At 42.0% G+C, this 16637-nt stretch overlaps 1 protein-coding gene across 1 annotated transcript in view; it reads right to left on the bottom strand.

Moving 5' to 3' along the window:
- Nucleotides 1–16637, bottom strand: part of MYO3B (myosin IIIB) — a 340336-nt gene that overhangs the window by 287482 nt on the left and 36217 nt on the right. The window contains exons 4-8 of the mRNA XM_074967534.1: nt 15850–15917; nt 12208–12391; nt 4137–4271; nt 371–475; nt 12–111 (exon numbers count right to left, since the gene is read on the bottom strand). Of these exons, the coding sequence (XP_074823635.1) occupies nt 12–111; nt 371–475; nt 4137–4271; nt 12208–12354 (487 nt within the window). The 5' untranslated portion in view covers nt 12355–12391; nt 15850–15917. The remainder of the gene's footprint in view (nt 1–11; nt 112–370; nt 476–4136; nt 4272–12207; nt 12392–15849; nt 15918–16637) is intronic.

Genomic DNA, 16637 nt, shown 5'->3' with positions numbered 1-16637 from the left:
GCAGTCATTACCAAAGTCAACAAGCTTGACTCCTCCTTCTGCTGTCAGAAGAATGTTGTTCCCTTTGACGTCACGATGGATGATTCGGTTATTGTGTAAATGTTGAAGGCCCTGTATGCCCATGACGACAAAAAATAAGTTTACTCATTTATTTAAAAACAATTACCCTACTATTAGGGAGTGTAATGAAGACAATCTGCTCTTCACTATAGAAACATCTGTCCGCTTGATCACATGCTTGATATGCCCCCCTGCTGCTATAACAGCCAGCATAATATTGTCATTATTACCATAGTTTATAAATGGAAAATGTATGAGATGGGTAAATTGCACCCTCTACTGTCATTACAAGCCCGATGAACATCCTTACCAAGAGAGCACCATATAAGATGTATGAGATTATAGCTTCATCCAACCGTTGGCCACGCTTCAGCAGGCCTTTGACAAGATCTGTGACAGAACCTCCATTACACAGCTGTGAAGAGAATGGGGGAGGAAAAAAAGAAACAAAACACAAGACCTCTATTACTCAACAGACTTGTTTAGGTTGTGGATTCCTACTATAGGAGTCTGAAATATAACACAAATCCCAAACCAAGTAGATTTCCACCTACAATTATTTAAGTTGTCATTCTTGTCATAGAGCATATTTTATTAACAATGTTGACAATAAATCACAGTACTTCGGGGGGAGGGTGAAAAGCAGAAGTCAGAGATTGTAAAATTTAACTAAAAGTGAAATATTAAAACAGAAAAACTATATTTTATTATAAAAACAGAATCTATAGATCTGGTTTAATTTATTTGAGTATTTTTACAATAATACTTGCATTGTCTTTTTGAAAAACTGCCTTTGTGTGAAGAAAAGGCCAGAAAAGACAAGATTGATGCACTTGATAACTGGGAGGCAACAAATTACAGTCATTTCAAACCTTCACTCCATCAATGCTCCTGCTGGCAGGCAATATAAAATAGACAGCAGCCATATCTCTATACTCAGACTTGATGGCGTGCTCTGCCAACAACTGAGATTAAACATTCTGATCCAGAAAAGCACAGCTTCTTGCAAGCACTTTCCATTAATGGGCTGCCATACATCAAAGGAGGAGGAGGAGAAAAAGTAAAATTAGAACCTTTGTAAATGTGTTTTCACCCACATCATTAGTTCATCATCCATGCCCTTCTAGCAACTGTTTCCCTCTCATCCTCCTGCTCTCTCCCACTTTCTCCTTTTCTTACTTTTATATTTACAACAACTGTATGACACTTCAAATTAAAAGGAGCGTTGTTTGGAAGGGTTTTTTTTGGGAGGAAGGTGGTCATTATATTTGTTCTTCTGGAGTCACCTCTTATTTTTGCAGAGCGGTCCCTTCTACACCATACCAAGCTTTCTGTCACGTAAAAATCATATGTCTATATCAACAGGATATTTGAACTCAGATCTAAATTCCCTTTGCATTGCCAGTATTCAGCCTAAAACTCTAATGCATAAAATCAAATAAATGGCATGAAACCAAATACTAAAATCCTCCTTTGAAATCTGGCGATCTACTTCTCTCTTGTTTTTCCTTTCATCTCTAAATTTTGTCAATCTAGTATCAGTCTCTCTGCACGCTAATTTGCTATGTGCTATGGGAGGTATGGATATTTTTCACCATACATTGTCACCATTACTATAGGACTAAAAAAACTATTAGAATTCTGAACTTTTCTGCACACGAAAAGTGCATTATGCTAGCTACTTAGGATCCAGAACACGTGATACACTGGCTTCCTTTATGCAAATAAGCTACTGAAATAATATTTCATCAGTGGCTGATGCAAGAGTTTGCCTTTCCTTTTTTACTTGGTAGCTTGTTCCATCTAGTTGGGAGAGTCCTTAAGCCACTATCATACACCAAATACATTTGCAGATGAACTAAAACCTTAGGTGGAAGGGAGTGTGTGTGCTTACTTACCCACCCATGTTTAGTTATTTGCCTGGGGAGCAATCAATGCCATGTATAGTCTTTATTATCTTTATTGTACTCTCTGTGTACTATTGAGATGTGTTGTGCTAATTTTATTTGCATTCTTTTTACACTAAAAGCTAAAGCCAAACAGAAAAGTAATCCCAAGAGACTGGTAATGAGCTATGAAGCCATTCAGCTCTAGGCCACCACTTCAAACCCAACCCAAGTTGATTGAAAGTGATACAGTCTTATGGCTGTTCAGTAGCATATGTGAAATCAATCACCTTCTCTCCAAATAGCTAAGTACCCACAACACAAAGACCACCACCAATTTTGACAGTGACACCTGTGTTGGTAGTCAATAGAGAGCTCTGGAATGAAATGATCATGGACACTGAACTAGCCCCCTGCCCCTAGAGGTGGTCCTTACATAAGAGAGTTAATGCATGTTTTTAGGGAAGAGTGGTTAAGCCCGCATTACACAGCTGTGTGATATATCTTTTCTATGAATAAATATAAAATGTTAGTTCTCAATGCACCTTCCACCATCATATAAAATTAAATTAAGGGCCCACTTCTACTTCCCTTACTCACTTTGAGTAGTACCTTACCATGGACTTTAATGGAACTACTCACCTGACTAAGGTATTGCTCATAGTGAGTAAATATTGCAGAATAGTGCAAGAAAAAAAATTTTAATTAGAAAATTTTAAAGATGCTCATCACAATGACTATATGATTTCATCAAAGAAACAGTGATCACAGTAACTGAGAGCTTTGTATATACCCTTTTATTGAAAAAAATTATTACACTATTATAAAATGTAATTGCTGTGCACAGACAAATCTGTGTGCAATTCTAAGGCAGGGAATATTTCCACGGTCAACTGTTTCAATAAACTTGTCATATAAAAGGAAAATGAGAAGTTTTGTCTTAAATTTCTTTACAGATTTTAAATTAGGTGCACCAAAAAAAACCAAGCTATACATCATTAATGCAAAAAGCTAGCTTGAGGCAATGGTATGTTCTTCTGAGATTCATGACTGTATTGTACAGAACAGCATGTCTGATATTCTTTGGGGTAAGAACGTTAGCTGCTTTTCTATTAGTCATTAAGAACCCATACAGCAAAAAAACCTGCTAATCATTTTGATAGCCATTGAAACTTATTATGAAAATTGGCATATGGTACCAAATCCTGTCCTCCATACTGTATAATGCTGCAATGCATAAAAGTCAGGTTTATTGTATTACTGGGACAGGGATAAAGTAGAACATAAAGCGATAGTACTTTACTCCGATTCCACCCACAATCCCAGAATAGCTGGATGGTCCTTCTAAAATGATCAGTAAAAAACAAGTTAGTGCTCACATTTATATTGATGTAACTATGTTATAGAAAAATACTGCTATGGTGCAACACCCCCTATAAGATCACTCTAATCTCTGTGCTGGGCTCAATACACAATTAATCCTTTAGGAACATCCTAATCATCTGAGTGAAATCCTGGACCTACTGCAGTCAGACAATGACATTAACTGCAGTGCAGCCAGAATGACATCCCTTATTTTGAGAACACTGAAAGCCTGCTAAAGGGGCAGAGTCTACATAAGCCATTTAAAGTGCTAGATATTCAACAGCATCCTGCTATTAATTTTACACTGCCATAAGACAGTTTTCCCATTACATTCTCTCAGCCCACATTTGAAATGGGTCCCAGGTTTGGTAAATACTGTGTGTGGTACTTCATCCTGAAGTCATCTTTTGGATTATCCAAAAGGAGACCTTGACTTCTCAACACTAACACAGATGTTTTCTCCAGCATGGAAGGCCAGTTTACTTTCAAGTAAGAAAACTACTATGGAGCTCATTCTATGTTTCTGAAGACAGAACAAAGTACCTTGAATGGCAATAAAGTGCTGATACCAAGCCCCCATGTCTGGGGCTTGTTACTGAATAAACACTGAGTGTGTTTTTTTGAAGGGTGAATCTGCAAACACCTCCCACGGCCAGACTGTTTGATCAATATCCCTAAACACAGAAAAAAATTCTAAGGTTCGTCTCTCAGTACAGAGCACAGAGACCCACCATTTGTTGTTTCTGTTTTGTTCACTTCTAAAGGGGAGCACCTTGCCCTGAAAATCCATTTTAATTAAGTTCTAACATTATCAAAATATCTTACCTCAAGAACCAGCCAGAGCTGTCCTCCCACGTATTGATCTGCTTTGTAAAACATTCCATAAAACTTAACAACATTGGGATGATTGGGAAGAAACTGTAAAATATTATATTCTGCTTCAATTTCCTCATCCACATCCTAAATGGAAAACACAAACAAATATGGTGTATAAATAAATAATAATTCAGTACAACAAACAAGTAAATCTTCATGGATAAAAAGAAGTATCTATATACTATTTTATGCTTTGAAATGTCTTTATTGTGATGCACTAAAAACAATCTGATCAAATAATAAAATCTGGTCAAAAACCAGTCACACCACAATTGTCTTATTGCAAATAAAAGTGTGAACTCCAAGTGCAGTCAGTAGTTTTGCCTCAAGGGTACTCTTAATGCATAACACACTGCTACCACAAAAGTAAAAATGATGCTTCGCTCTGCTCACTTGTCTCAATGGAAAATTTGCATATATATCTTTTCTAATCTGTTCATTAAATCTGCATTTCTGATGGTTGAACTACTGTAAACACATGGATCTTAGCTTCATTTTTTTCTTTTTAAGGTAATCTAGTTATATAGCAGTTTTAAAAGACATTAAATGGGACATGAATAAAAATAACTATATCTTTAAAAAAGGAGAAATAAAGCCCACAGTGGAAAACAGACACAACAGGAACTATTAAACAGAGCGAAAATCAAAATCTACAAAATAAGCAAAAATTTGCCTAAAGAGGGATTTTTGTGAAGATGAAATAACAAAGTACCAACTATATTGCACAATAACCCTCATGAGCCCCAGTTCAGCAAAGCACATACTTAAGTATATTCCTATTCAGCACAGACTTTGACTTTAACAGGACTTGAGCACATGCTTCAAAGTTAAGCATGTGCTTAAATAATTTGCTGAATTGGGATAGTTTGCTGTATCAAGACCCTGGTGCTTTATTCCATTAATCACATATTACTTAGTACATTCTTCTGACTCATATTGTACAAGGGATGAACAAGTTGTATTTCTGTAAATAAAAAAGGGGCAACTTTTCTCAGTACGGGTTTTAGTCTGAATGTCCCAGTCAAATTCCAATGTGGATAATTACATACTGAAATACTGTGGTTTCTATTGGACACAATATTTGTCATACATTGAGGTGTAGGTGGTACAACCTACTGGTCAGAACAGGAGTCTGGCCTCGTGATCAGAGCAGAATCAGAGGGCAGAACTGGAGGCATGGTCAGGAGGCAAGTGAATGGTCAGCACCAGGGGTCAGAATAGAGCCCCAGGGCAGAGCTGATGTCATGGTTAGGAGACAAGCCAGTGGTCAGAGCCAGTAGCTATGAATTAGGGGGTTGGAGGTATGCAGAGATTAGGGATGGAACGGAGCAGGCAAGGAGTGGAGCAAGGGCTGAACAGGAGCAGGTCTGGTGCAGCTGTGGGCATGGAACGCATTGAGCAGCCACTCTGCTCCTGTTGCTACCAGGCTTAAATAGGGATCTGTTGACCCTTCTGTCCAATCAGGGAGCACAATCACTTTGTGAGGGTTTACTGGGTCCATTCAAGGTCATTGCGTTGCTAGGTGACCATGCCCAGAGCCAACTGAGTTTCTGACAGTATTCCCCCCTTGTGGGCTCCTCCTAGGGGCTCATGGCCCTTGCTTGTCAGGGTATCTTCAGTGAAATTCCCTCAGTAGATCAAGAATGCAAACATTTTCTTCTGGTTCCCAGAATCACTCCTCTGGCTCATACCCCTTCCAGTCTGTCAGATACTGGAGCTTCCCCCTGACTTACTGGGAGACGAAGACCTGTTGGACTTCATATGCCTCCTGCCAATGTACAATTACAGAGGGTGGAGGAGGATCTACCCAGTTGGGGAAAAAATTGTCAACAAACGGTTTAAGGAGAGAAACATGAAAGGCAGGTGAATCTTGAGGGATTCTGGCAGTTGAAGCTTGAAGGCCACTGGTTTATTATTATTACTGGTCAAATACTTGAGCAGGTATTGATGGTCAACCTTGACCGAAGGATGGCCTGTTCTCAGATTCCCAGTTAAGAGCCTGACCTTAGCCCCTACTGCAAGGTTAGGGGCAGTCTATCGCTTTCAGACCATGTAATGCTTATAAGTTTCTTTACTGGCAAGTAAGTGTTCCTTGAGTTTCTGGCATGTTTTCTGGACCATATCCATGTCCCCCAGTACAGCAGAGCCTTCGGGCAGGTTTGGATGGAATCAGAGGTGAAAACCAAAATTTTCAAAGAATAGAGTGTGTTGGGTGGAAGTGTGGGTTGAGCTGATGTATACAAACTCAGCCAAACAGTACTGGGAGCCAATCATCCTGACAGAAATTCAGAAAACAGAAGAGATACTGCTTCAGGGTCTGACTGCCTCTTTCAGTTTGATCATCAGTCTGCAGATGGGAGGCTGTTAAGGTGAGGAATTTAGTGCTGAGAAAGTGAAGAAATTCCTGCCAGAATCAAGAAATAAATTAAGGCTCTCAGTCCAAAATGGTGCATGTCAGTATGCCATGGTACATGCACATGAAAGATGTACTCCAGGAAAGCTTGTGCTGTTTCATGGGCAGATGACATAGAGCAGCAGGGTATAAAATGGGCCATCTTGGACAGGAAGTCCACTTCAGTCAGGATAACTGAGTGCTGTTGGAGGTGCAGGAACTCCACTATAAAGTCAATTGAGAGGGTGGACCAAGGAAATGGAGGTTTGGGGAGGGGCTGTGTAGCGGGGTAGTCACCCGCTCTGGCCCTGAAAGAGTTAAAATAGCCCTGGGAAAGGGCTGCCCAGGGGAGCCAATAGGCTAGGCTGATTGGGGAAGCAGCCACAGCTGGGGCCACGCCTTAATCAGGCCACAGCTGGCCTTATAAAAGGGCTGTGAGCCAGGAGCTCAAAAAGACTTTCTCTCTCTAGCTGTAGAGAGAGAAGGACCTGGCTGCCTGGGAGTTGAGCAGGGTACCTGAGTGGAGCAGGGCTGGGGAAAGGCCAGAGGAGCTGGGGAGCTCCAGCCTGGAGAACCCCCAGGCTGCAGGCCTTGCTGAAGGCCCAAAGCAGGTACTGGGGTTGCAGAGGGGCAGCCCAGGGTTAGGCAAAGGCAGCAGGTCCAAAACCCTCCTTGCTGATGATAAGTGGTTTACAGACTGCAGTCTGCCCCTGTGAGCAGGGGCTAGATCATGACTGGCAGTAGCCACTGAGGCAAGGGGGGATAGAGTTGGGGGTTCCCCTGGGTGGGGAGACCCAGATTGTGGGTTACTGCTGGGGGCAGAACCCTGATGTAAAGGGGCACCAGGGTCCGGAAGGGACATGGGGGCCAGCGGCAGGCAAGACACTGGCCTGCAGAGGGCACTCCATGCTGGAAGAGCTAATTCCCGAGACAACCAGCAGGAGGCACCGCACCAGTGAGTCATCGCCTAGCTACAGGCTGAAAGAGGTCCATATAGTTGTCTCACAGGTTCTTCAAACAGGCACAGAGGTCACAGGACTTCACATAGTTTTTAACATCTGTTCATAGGGTCAGCCACCAGAAGTAACTAGTAATCAGGTTCCAGGTTTTAAATAAATCCTGCCATGGGTGAATCATGGCACAACCTTAGCACCTGAAGTTGGGAGCTGGAAAGTGGTCATCATGTGACTAGTGAGGCCCCCACAGACAAATTGGGAGGGTTTAAGAAGAGTGTGAGGGCTTTCTGCTCCACTTCACAGTACTCATCCTTGCAGGACAAGGCATTTGCCTTCTCACTCTTAGACCATGGATACTAGGTAACCATAAAGTCAAACTGGGAGAGGAAAAGGACCCAGCGAAACTGACATTGGTTGAGTCATTGTGTTGTCTGTAGATGCTCCAAATTCTTCTTATCTATCCAGACTTGGACAGGGGCATGGGCCCCCTCAAGGAGATGGTACCACTCCTCAAAGGCAGCACTGATGACCAGGAGCTCCTTGTCCCATACATCTCTCACCAGGAGTCAGTTTCCAAGAGAAGGCGGCACAGGGATGAAGCAACTGGTGAGAGGACCATACCTATTAAAGTCCAAGGCATTAGTCTCAACTATGAAGGCCTTTGTAGGGTCTGGATGGGTCAAAATGGGGGAAGAAATAAACAACTTTTTCATGTGGTTGAAAGCCCCCTGCATGTCAGGGGATCAAGTGAACTTAAGTCTCTTCTTGAGGAGGGACATTATAGGGGCTACCAGGTCAAAGAATCCTTGGATGAATCGCTGGTACAAATTTATGAATACAAGAAACCATTGCACTCCACACATATTCAAGGGTGCCTTCCACTTGGTGATGGCTGCAACCTTGTTGGGGTCCTGCTGGAGAGATGAGACAGCCCAGAAACTCCACAGTATCCTTGTCAAATTCACATTTCTTGTGTTTCACATAAAATTGATTTTGGTGAAGCCAATCAAGAATGGTGTGGAACATGGTCGTCATGGAGTTCTTGGTTTTCTGAAAAAATGAGAATATCATCTAAGATAATCACAAATTGAGGATATCTCTGAAGACATTGTTCATGAAATGCTGGAAAGTTGCAGGGGCATTACGCAGACCAAACAGTTTGACCAAATATTCAAAATGGCCATAGCTAGTTCAAACTGTTTTCTTCCATTCATCCCCCTGTTGGACTCTGACCAGGTTGTATGCTCCATGCAGATCTAGCTTCACGAAGACCTGAGCCAAATGGATTCTTTCCAGGAGTTTGTTTACGAGAGGAAGAGGATATTGATTACAGACAATGATCTTTTTTAGGGCTGGATAAGCAACGTAAGGTCAGAGGGAGCCATCCTTCTTAGGCACAAAATAGATAGATGTTCCCATGGGGGAAGTCAAAGGGTGGATGAACCGTTACACAGATTTTCTTCAAGGTACTCCTGGAGGGCCTGCAGCTCAGGTTCAGATAAGGAAATATGCATCCAAAAGGAACCTCGGTTGAAGGCTGATTGGGTAATCATAACTGTGGTGAGGAGGTAGGGCATGATCCTTCTGTTGCTGAATACTTTGGCATATTCTAGGTATTTGGCAGGAATTTCAGGCACTGCTCATAAATCTTTGGTTCCTAACTCTGGATCCTTCAGGGGCTTCAGCGTACTGCAGAACGTGACCAGCCATTGGCTTGAGCTGCGGAGGCACGTTCGTTGGCACCGCAGGGAACACAGCAGTATAGATCATGGGCGCCATCTAATTCAGGGGTCATGAATGGCAAGTCAGGGGATACCAAGGACGTCTGAGTACAAAGCACGGATGACCCTGAACTGCAAGATGCCTCAGTGACCACCAAAGGTAATGACCTCCAGGAGAGCTGTCTGATGCTTAATGGGGCCTGAAGAGAGAAGTGACCCATTGATAGCCTTGACAAGCTCAGGGAAATCCTTGCAAAGGATTCCATACCCCTTAATGAACTCCTGGTCAATGAAATTGCCAGAGATGTCCAAGTCAACCAGTGTTCTAAGTGGACATGAGGGATGGCAGAATGCCACAATTGAAGAGGGAGACAGAGCAGGGAAGCGTGCTGGTTAGGGATTGCCAAGATTCTGGCAGATAGCTGGCTGCACAGCTTGCTGTGGGGAAGAGGGAAGCATTGACCCAACTCTAGCCCCCCCCACACTGGGACTGGGCTTTGGTGCTTCCCAAGCTGGAGGTGGACCAGTCTTTGGTAGGGCACCCTGCTGCAACATGCCTGGGCATCCCACAATATAGGCACAACCCTAATGCCTGATAAGGACTTTTTTGTTGGCAGAGAGGTACGACTCAGTCAACTTGCATCATTTTGGGGTCTGGAAGGGCAATAGAAGCTCCAGGAGACATAAGAATTCTGACCAGCGGGGGTCTGGTGGCCTGTTGTTTTCTTAGGCTCCCTCTGTTAGCTGATCATCAATCCTAAAACGAAGATCAATTAAGGCTCCCAGACTAGGTGGAAGTTCCACCCATGCTAATTCATCTTTGATTGGGTCATTGAGTCCCTGCTTGAAGTTGTGTCTCTGCGCAGTGGATATCTGCAGCCAGACATTTAAATTCCTCTGCATATTTGGTGATAGAACCAAGACACTGCCAGAGGACACGGAGAGGAGCTTCTTCAGTATATTCTTGATTAGGATAATCAAAGATACTCTCCGTTGCCTAAACAAAGTTCTCAAAGCGTTCAAGGAGAGGACTGGACCCCTGCAGGAGTGGTGATGCCCACTTCAGGGCCTCTCCAGTGGGCAGACTAAGCACTAATCCCACTTGGGATTGATCCATGGAGCATGACTGTAGCCACAACACGAACTGGAATCCACAAAACTTGGCATGATCCCTGTTTAATTTATCAGGTAGGGGCAGCTTAGGCTCACAAAAAGTGGGTGCATGATTTGGGAGTACAGAAGACACTGCCTGGACCTGTACCTGGGCCTGGAGGGACACACTGTGGTCACACAGCATGGTGATCTGAATCTGAAGTTCCTGTAGGACTCCAACAACCTCTGAGAAGGTGGGTTGGCCTCCTTTGGGGCCCCTCTATGCCAGCTAGTAGGCTGCTCAAACTGTCACACACCAAGGTGTATGCAGTGAGACCTAGTGGTCAGAGCAGGGGGTCTGGCTTAGTGGTTGGAGCAGAATCAGAGGGTAGAACTGGAGACAAGCCAATGGCTGGAGCCAGAGATCAAAACAGAAGCAAAGGGCAGAGCTGGAGCTGTGGGCAGGAGACAAGCTGGTGGTTAGAGCCAGGAGTTAGGGGGTTCAGAGGTAGGCAGGGCTAGAGAGGAGCAGGTAAGGAGGCAAGGGCGGGACAGGAAGCAGGTCTGACGCAGCTTCAGGTGCTGCTAATGCAACCAGGTTTAAATAGGGATCAGTTGGCTCTTCCATCCAGTCAGGGAGAACAGTCACTTAATGAGGGTTTACTGGGCCCAGCTGAGCTCATTGGGTTGCTAGGCGACTGCAGCCAGCTGAGTTCCTGACAATATTCTTCTTCAATTCCTGTCTTAACTATTGTGCACTGTCGCTGTGCACTGTTAAAAAGCTGCTGCTTTCTATTCTACAGCTGGCAGCACTTTGGTGGTGGGTGAAGGAATTCCATTGCAGAGTTTGTATAGATTTGACAGTGATATGGATCCTTTATGATGAACAGCACTATAAGAATGTAAGATATTACCATTAGTGTACTGGAAATGCCACCATGCAATCTGATCATATTCATGCTCCAACTGCTGCAACCTTGGATACCTAAAATCTGTACCAGCGAACTACCCAGGTGCACTGCCAGAAATCAAGGTCAGCATGAATGCTGATTTTGAATAACACAAGGCTATGAAAGGGGCAGATCTTACCAAGTGCTAAGCAACTTTCGCTCCCACTGATGTCAGAAGTCTTTGTGAGTTGAAAGTGTTCAGAACTAGAGCTGGCTGAAAACCACATAACAGGGTGCAATTTCCAAGTGGCTGTGTGGGTCAACCAGATTCATGCCCATCATTATTCTTGTGATGTTTAGGGGTTGGCTGTTCATCATACGAACACACACATTTGTATGTGAACAAGTATATTCCCTACTTATTTATCATCTGCTGTGTGTCATTTGCAATTTGCTCTTCTGCTGTTTGAAAAATTTCAGTCATCCAATAAGGGAGCAGAAACAATACCATGTGTCTTAAATGACCAGTCACTCAGTGAGAATAGTTTGAGTGAACAGTTTTCTAACATCTCATTTATGCAAACAAGTTTCAGCCAAACTACTGATGAATATTTGTGAATAATGACTAACCATACAATTTTGTCAAGTCATAGAAAAAAGGCAAAATTAATTATTCTAAACAGAAAATTCAGTCTGCTCTCCAGAGCACCTTGTAGGATTGTGTCCTAAATTATACAAAAGAGCCTTACAAAGGGGTCAGTGTGAGGCTGGATGCAGGGTTTAATCAGTTTTTTTTCTCTTTCCAAACCAAGTAGCCCACCCCTGCTCATAATATATTTAACAGTTCCCTCCAGGATACTTTCAGCTTGCCCAAACTTTGAGTCAGAGCTTCAAGCCTGTTTGAGAGTAAAACCTTTTAATTGTAACAATGAAGGTATTATTAAAATAGGATTATAATCTTTTACTTACACTGATAGGATCCAGAATTTTTACTGCAGCCAGACTCCCATCTTTCTTATTGGCAACCTTATAGACTTTACCATAAGTGCCTTTTCCAATGGTCTCTATAATTTCCCAGGTATCTGAGGGATCAGCTAATGATGCCTGTCCAATCATATTGGGATTATATTGAAATAATCCATATAGTGGCGTCCTGGAAAACAAAGTTTGTACATTCGTTAAATGTTATGGGATTTAACAAACTGTTTCTTATTCATTTATTTATTTAACAAGCTATCTGAGGAAACAGATCAAGCACAGAATATGGAACAGAATGGAAACAGTAAGCTGCTATTGATGGCTTCCTTCTGCCCTGAGCACTACTGCTAGCCATAGAGCACTGAACCAACAGGGCAGGCAAAGGAAGAGCCAAATCAGAATCCAGAACCTCACCAGTGGATAAATAAATATGGCCCCACCCGACATTTCTCTTTCCCAGTCTTCAGCTTTACAGGTTTGGAGTACTCTGCCCATTGCCTGGAAAGGCAATGTTGAGCTCTGCTGCCTTATTTTCTAGCATTTGGACCAAATGGCTCTCAAGTGACTCTATGCTGGAGATGGATTCTTGTGAGCAGGGAAGGGAAAGGTGCCCTACCCTGGGGACATGAGAAGGGAAATAGTGGGGGCTCTTGGAGGGAAAACAGGAGAGAAACTGAGAAAAATGCATAAGGAAGGACACATTCCCTGATTATTAGGACCTTGAGCATGGTTCTGGGCACAGCTATTTTAAAGATCTCCAAATACCCAACCAACCTGTGATGGAAATTTGATCACTCTGGAAAGGAACTAACATACAGCCAGAAGGGAAAGCCAGAGAAGGGGAGATCCAGCAGGCAGAAAACTGGCAGGCTGAAGAAGTGAGTGAACCGTAATCAGGGAGAGCAAGCCTTTAGAACAAGCAGCCTGCATTATTATCATGATATAGGTACTGGGTCAGTTTAACTCTGGTGGAAGGTGGCTCAACTCCATTGACTTCAGCAAAGTTGTGCTCACTTATTTCAGGCTGAATTTGGTCAATACTTTTATTGTGTAAGTAGCATCCTCTAATGTTCTTATTCTCACTAGTTGTGTCAGGAGGATTCATGTGGGAAAAATTACAACTGGAAACATGTAGTAATATAGTGCCTCCCATCTGAAGCCAGGGACATTCTGTCTGGTCTTCAATAAAGGGGGAGAGTGAGCTTGGAAATGTGTGTTGGGTTTTATAAGCACAAAGTTAAAATTCATGTTTAGTTTATGCACTTTTTTTAATTGTATGGACATTGTACTCCTTAAACCCAACCTTATTCTTTACAATACTTTGGTTCTTTACATCAGGCTTAAAAGTCTATGTTAACATTTCTGAAGCCTCAGCAATGTGCTTGACACTGTTCAAGGAACAAGTCCTTTCTCCAAAGTCTAAAGGACACAAATAGAGAAACAGGTCATGTTGGGAAGTCTACATTAGCTTGAAGGTTTAAGGAAGGGGGCTTTGAGTTTGGTTACTGGCTCATTTGTTCAGGACATAGGGTGACCATACATCTCATTTTGGCTGGGACAGTCCCCTTTTTAAGACCTGTCCCTGACATCCCAACTTGCTGGGCATTTGTCCCATTTGCTCTTGCCAACTGATCATCAGGAAATGGGACAAATGCCAAGTTTTGTGAAAAAAAAAGCGGGGTGCACCCATCTAAGGGTACGGAGTGGCGGTGCTCAGGCTAAAACTAGACCCCAATTCCAAATAAACCCAAACATGACTGACCTGCAAAACAAGCTGCACAATCTACCTGAAATACAATGTTCATTGACTTATTTGCCCTTCCCTGTCATCTACAGTTACCTACATAATATTTTCATCCCCAGTCACAACAAACTAGCAAGAGGATTCTTTACTTTGAAAGAACCATAGGGCTGACTGGAGATACTTATTGCTGACAAAGGTCCATGAAATGAAGTGGGAGCTCTTGAATGTACTTTTTTTGTTAAGTCTGTATGATTTTGTTATCTGATCAGGATAGAAAGGGCGTCTCTGTCAACAGAAATTCAGTGGCCATTGTGTACAACACAGTGATGAACATGAATTTGTAAATATTTTATCTTAAAAAGACAAGGACAATATCGGAAATGTTCTTCATTACTGTAGCAGTTAAAATAAAAACAAGAATATACAAAATCATGTACCTTTTGGTCTATTTTTATTACAATGAACTTTTGTTTGTCTTTTTCCATATGACTAAGTTTTATGAAGATAAGTGCTTTCGGGCAGGGACTGTCATTTACTATATATTTATACAGTGACAAACACAATGAGTCCCCAGCCTGGTTGAGGGCTTTAGGTGCTAGCACAAAATAAATGTTGAATAGTAATGTTTATAATAGAAAAACCTACAAAACCTAACAGCCAAATGCTAAGTTACAATGTCTTTAAGTTGTGCAGGAGGCTGAATTTGATGACCTCTTTTCCCCCTTCTGTTCTCCCAAAATCTCCCTCATATGGAATACAAAGAGCGGCTTAAAGCTCTGGTAAGCTCAGTAGTAGTACTTCCACTGACCTCACCAGAGGGTGTTTCAGTTGCCTACAGACCATAACGATTCTGGGAGTTCATCCACCAGATGGGGGACACTTGTCAGTAGTTAAGTCTGTTCTAGCGTACAGCCCCCAATTGGCAAGCAAAAAGCAGTCTACACCAGATGTAGAAAAATAAAGATTTGGCAATTAACACTACTGGGAGTGGAGCAGCAGCGCTATTTGTGTCTGTGCACTAGGGGTATTTCAGAAATGACCAGATGGCATCAGCCCGCGCATAGTACTGCACCTAACCTTATTCACAAAGTCAGAAGTTATCAAATGCAAAGCAGGTGCAACTCAATGGATTTTAGTGGACTTACACCCACTTACACTAAGATCAAACTGGGCTGCAGGCCTGGTGGTTTTTTTTAAAAGAGGAAATGATAACCTAAAATTAAAATAAGCCTAGTAAAAATCCATCTGCCAAAGTGAATAGCCGGGATTATACAACAAACTATCCACAGAGTGCAACGTCTCCTTGGCCATCTCTGGAGAGTATTCCCTTTATTTCAAATAGACACACTCTCCAGCAAGAAATTAAACTTGTTTTTCTAAAAAAAAAGTTTTAAGAATTATTTTAGGGAATTTCTATGGCCAGTGTTATACAGGAGGTCAGAATAGATGGTTACAATGGTCCTTTCTGGCTCTCAAATGAATTCACACAGAAAAATGAAAAGACAAAAACATATCACTCATGGATAAACACTTTTCACAAAGTGATCACTCAATATCTCACCTCTCAGTCCTCGTCCTCAAAGGAAACTTGCACAAAACCTTCAAAAGACAAGCCTGGGGACTTAAATTCATAACTCTGCTAGGCTCCAAAAGCCATGGACTTAAACAGAGACACTGGTTTATGACTCATTACAACAATTTGCAACATACCCTACTGCCTGCTAACCACTAATTCCCACTTCATTTTAGTGACCCACCTACAGCATGTGTGGAACCCTTCTGCTTAATCATCTGTCCCACCTTGTATTTAGTGCAGACTGTCTGGTTACTTTATCCAGACCTGAGGAAGAGTTCAGTGAAGCCTGAAAGATTCCACCAACCTCACCTACCTTGTCTCTCTCGCTCTCTCTCTCTCTCAATATAAATTCAGTCAGATCTGGTATGACAGCTAGAAAACCTTCAAATACAAGAATAGACATTTGTTAACTGCACTTACAGAAAACTATCCTTCATTGTGTAGTATCATCACGTAACAGTATTTCTGAAATAAAGATAGCAGAAGTTGAACTCATTACAAAAAAAAGATAGGAGGATGTAAAGGGGACATGGCATTGGCAATATCAGGACAATCTGTAACTCAATGCTCACTGTTAACCACAGTTTTCAAAAAGGATTTTGAGGAAAGTTATGTTATCCCTTAATGCTGCATAATTGGGGAAGCAAATATACACTTATTGTTACCTACTTTATCTCCTCTTTTGAAAAAAGATAGGATAAATCTGACGCATCTCCAAAAACGTAAAGGCAATGGGCAACTTGTTTTTCCCCCAGAACAGTGCTCCCAAATTAGTGGATCTTTTTGCAAACCAGCATCTTTCATTCTCTAAAAATGCACTATAAAATACAGAAAACTATACAAAAAGCATATTCCAAATAAAGTAGAAAATTCAAATCTTTGCATGTATTAATGTAACAGATGATATTCAGCCAAAAAAAAATCAGAATCAAAAAGAGTATCCGAATAATCCAGTGTTCAATAGCATCTAAATTCCAAATGTACAAAAAGTAGCTATCTGAAATATCAAGCATGACAACTCAAAAATCAGTTGTGTATCTCATCATTGTAGTATCATTATTCACAAATCTGATACTGAGGTGTAAAAAATTTAAAAAAGAA

The sequence above is a fragment of the Natator depressus genome, chromosome 11 (assembly GCF_965152275.1).
Source record: "Natator depressus isolate rNatDep1 chromosome 11, rNatDep2.hap1, whole genome shotgun sequence".
NCBI classification, from domain to species: domain Eukaryota; kingdom Metazoa; phylum Chordata; order Testudines; family Cheloniidae; genus Natator; species Natator depressus.
This window is presented reverse-complemented; position numbering and strand designations above follow the sequence as displayed.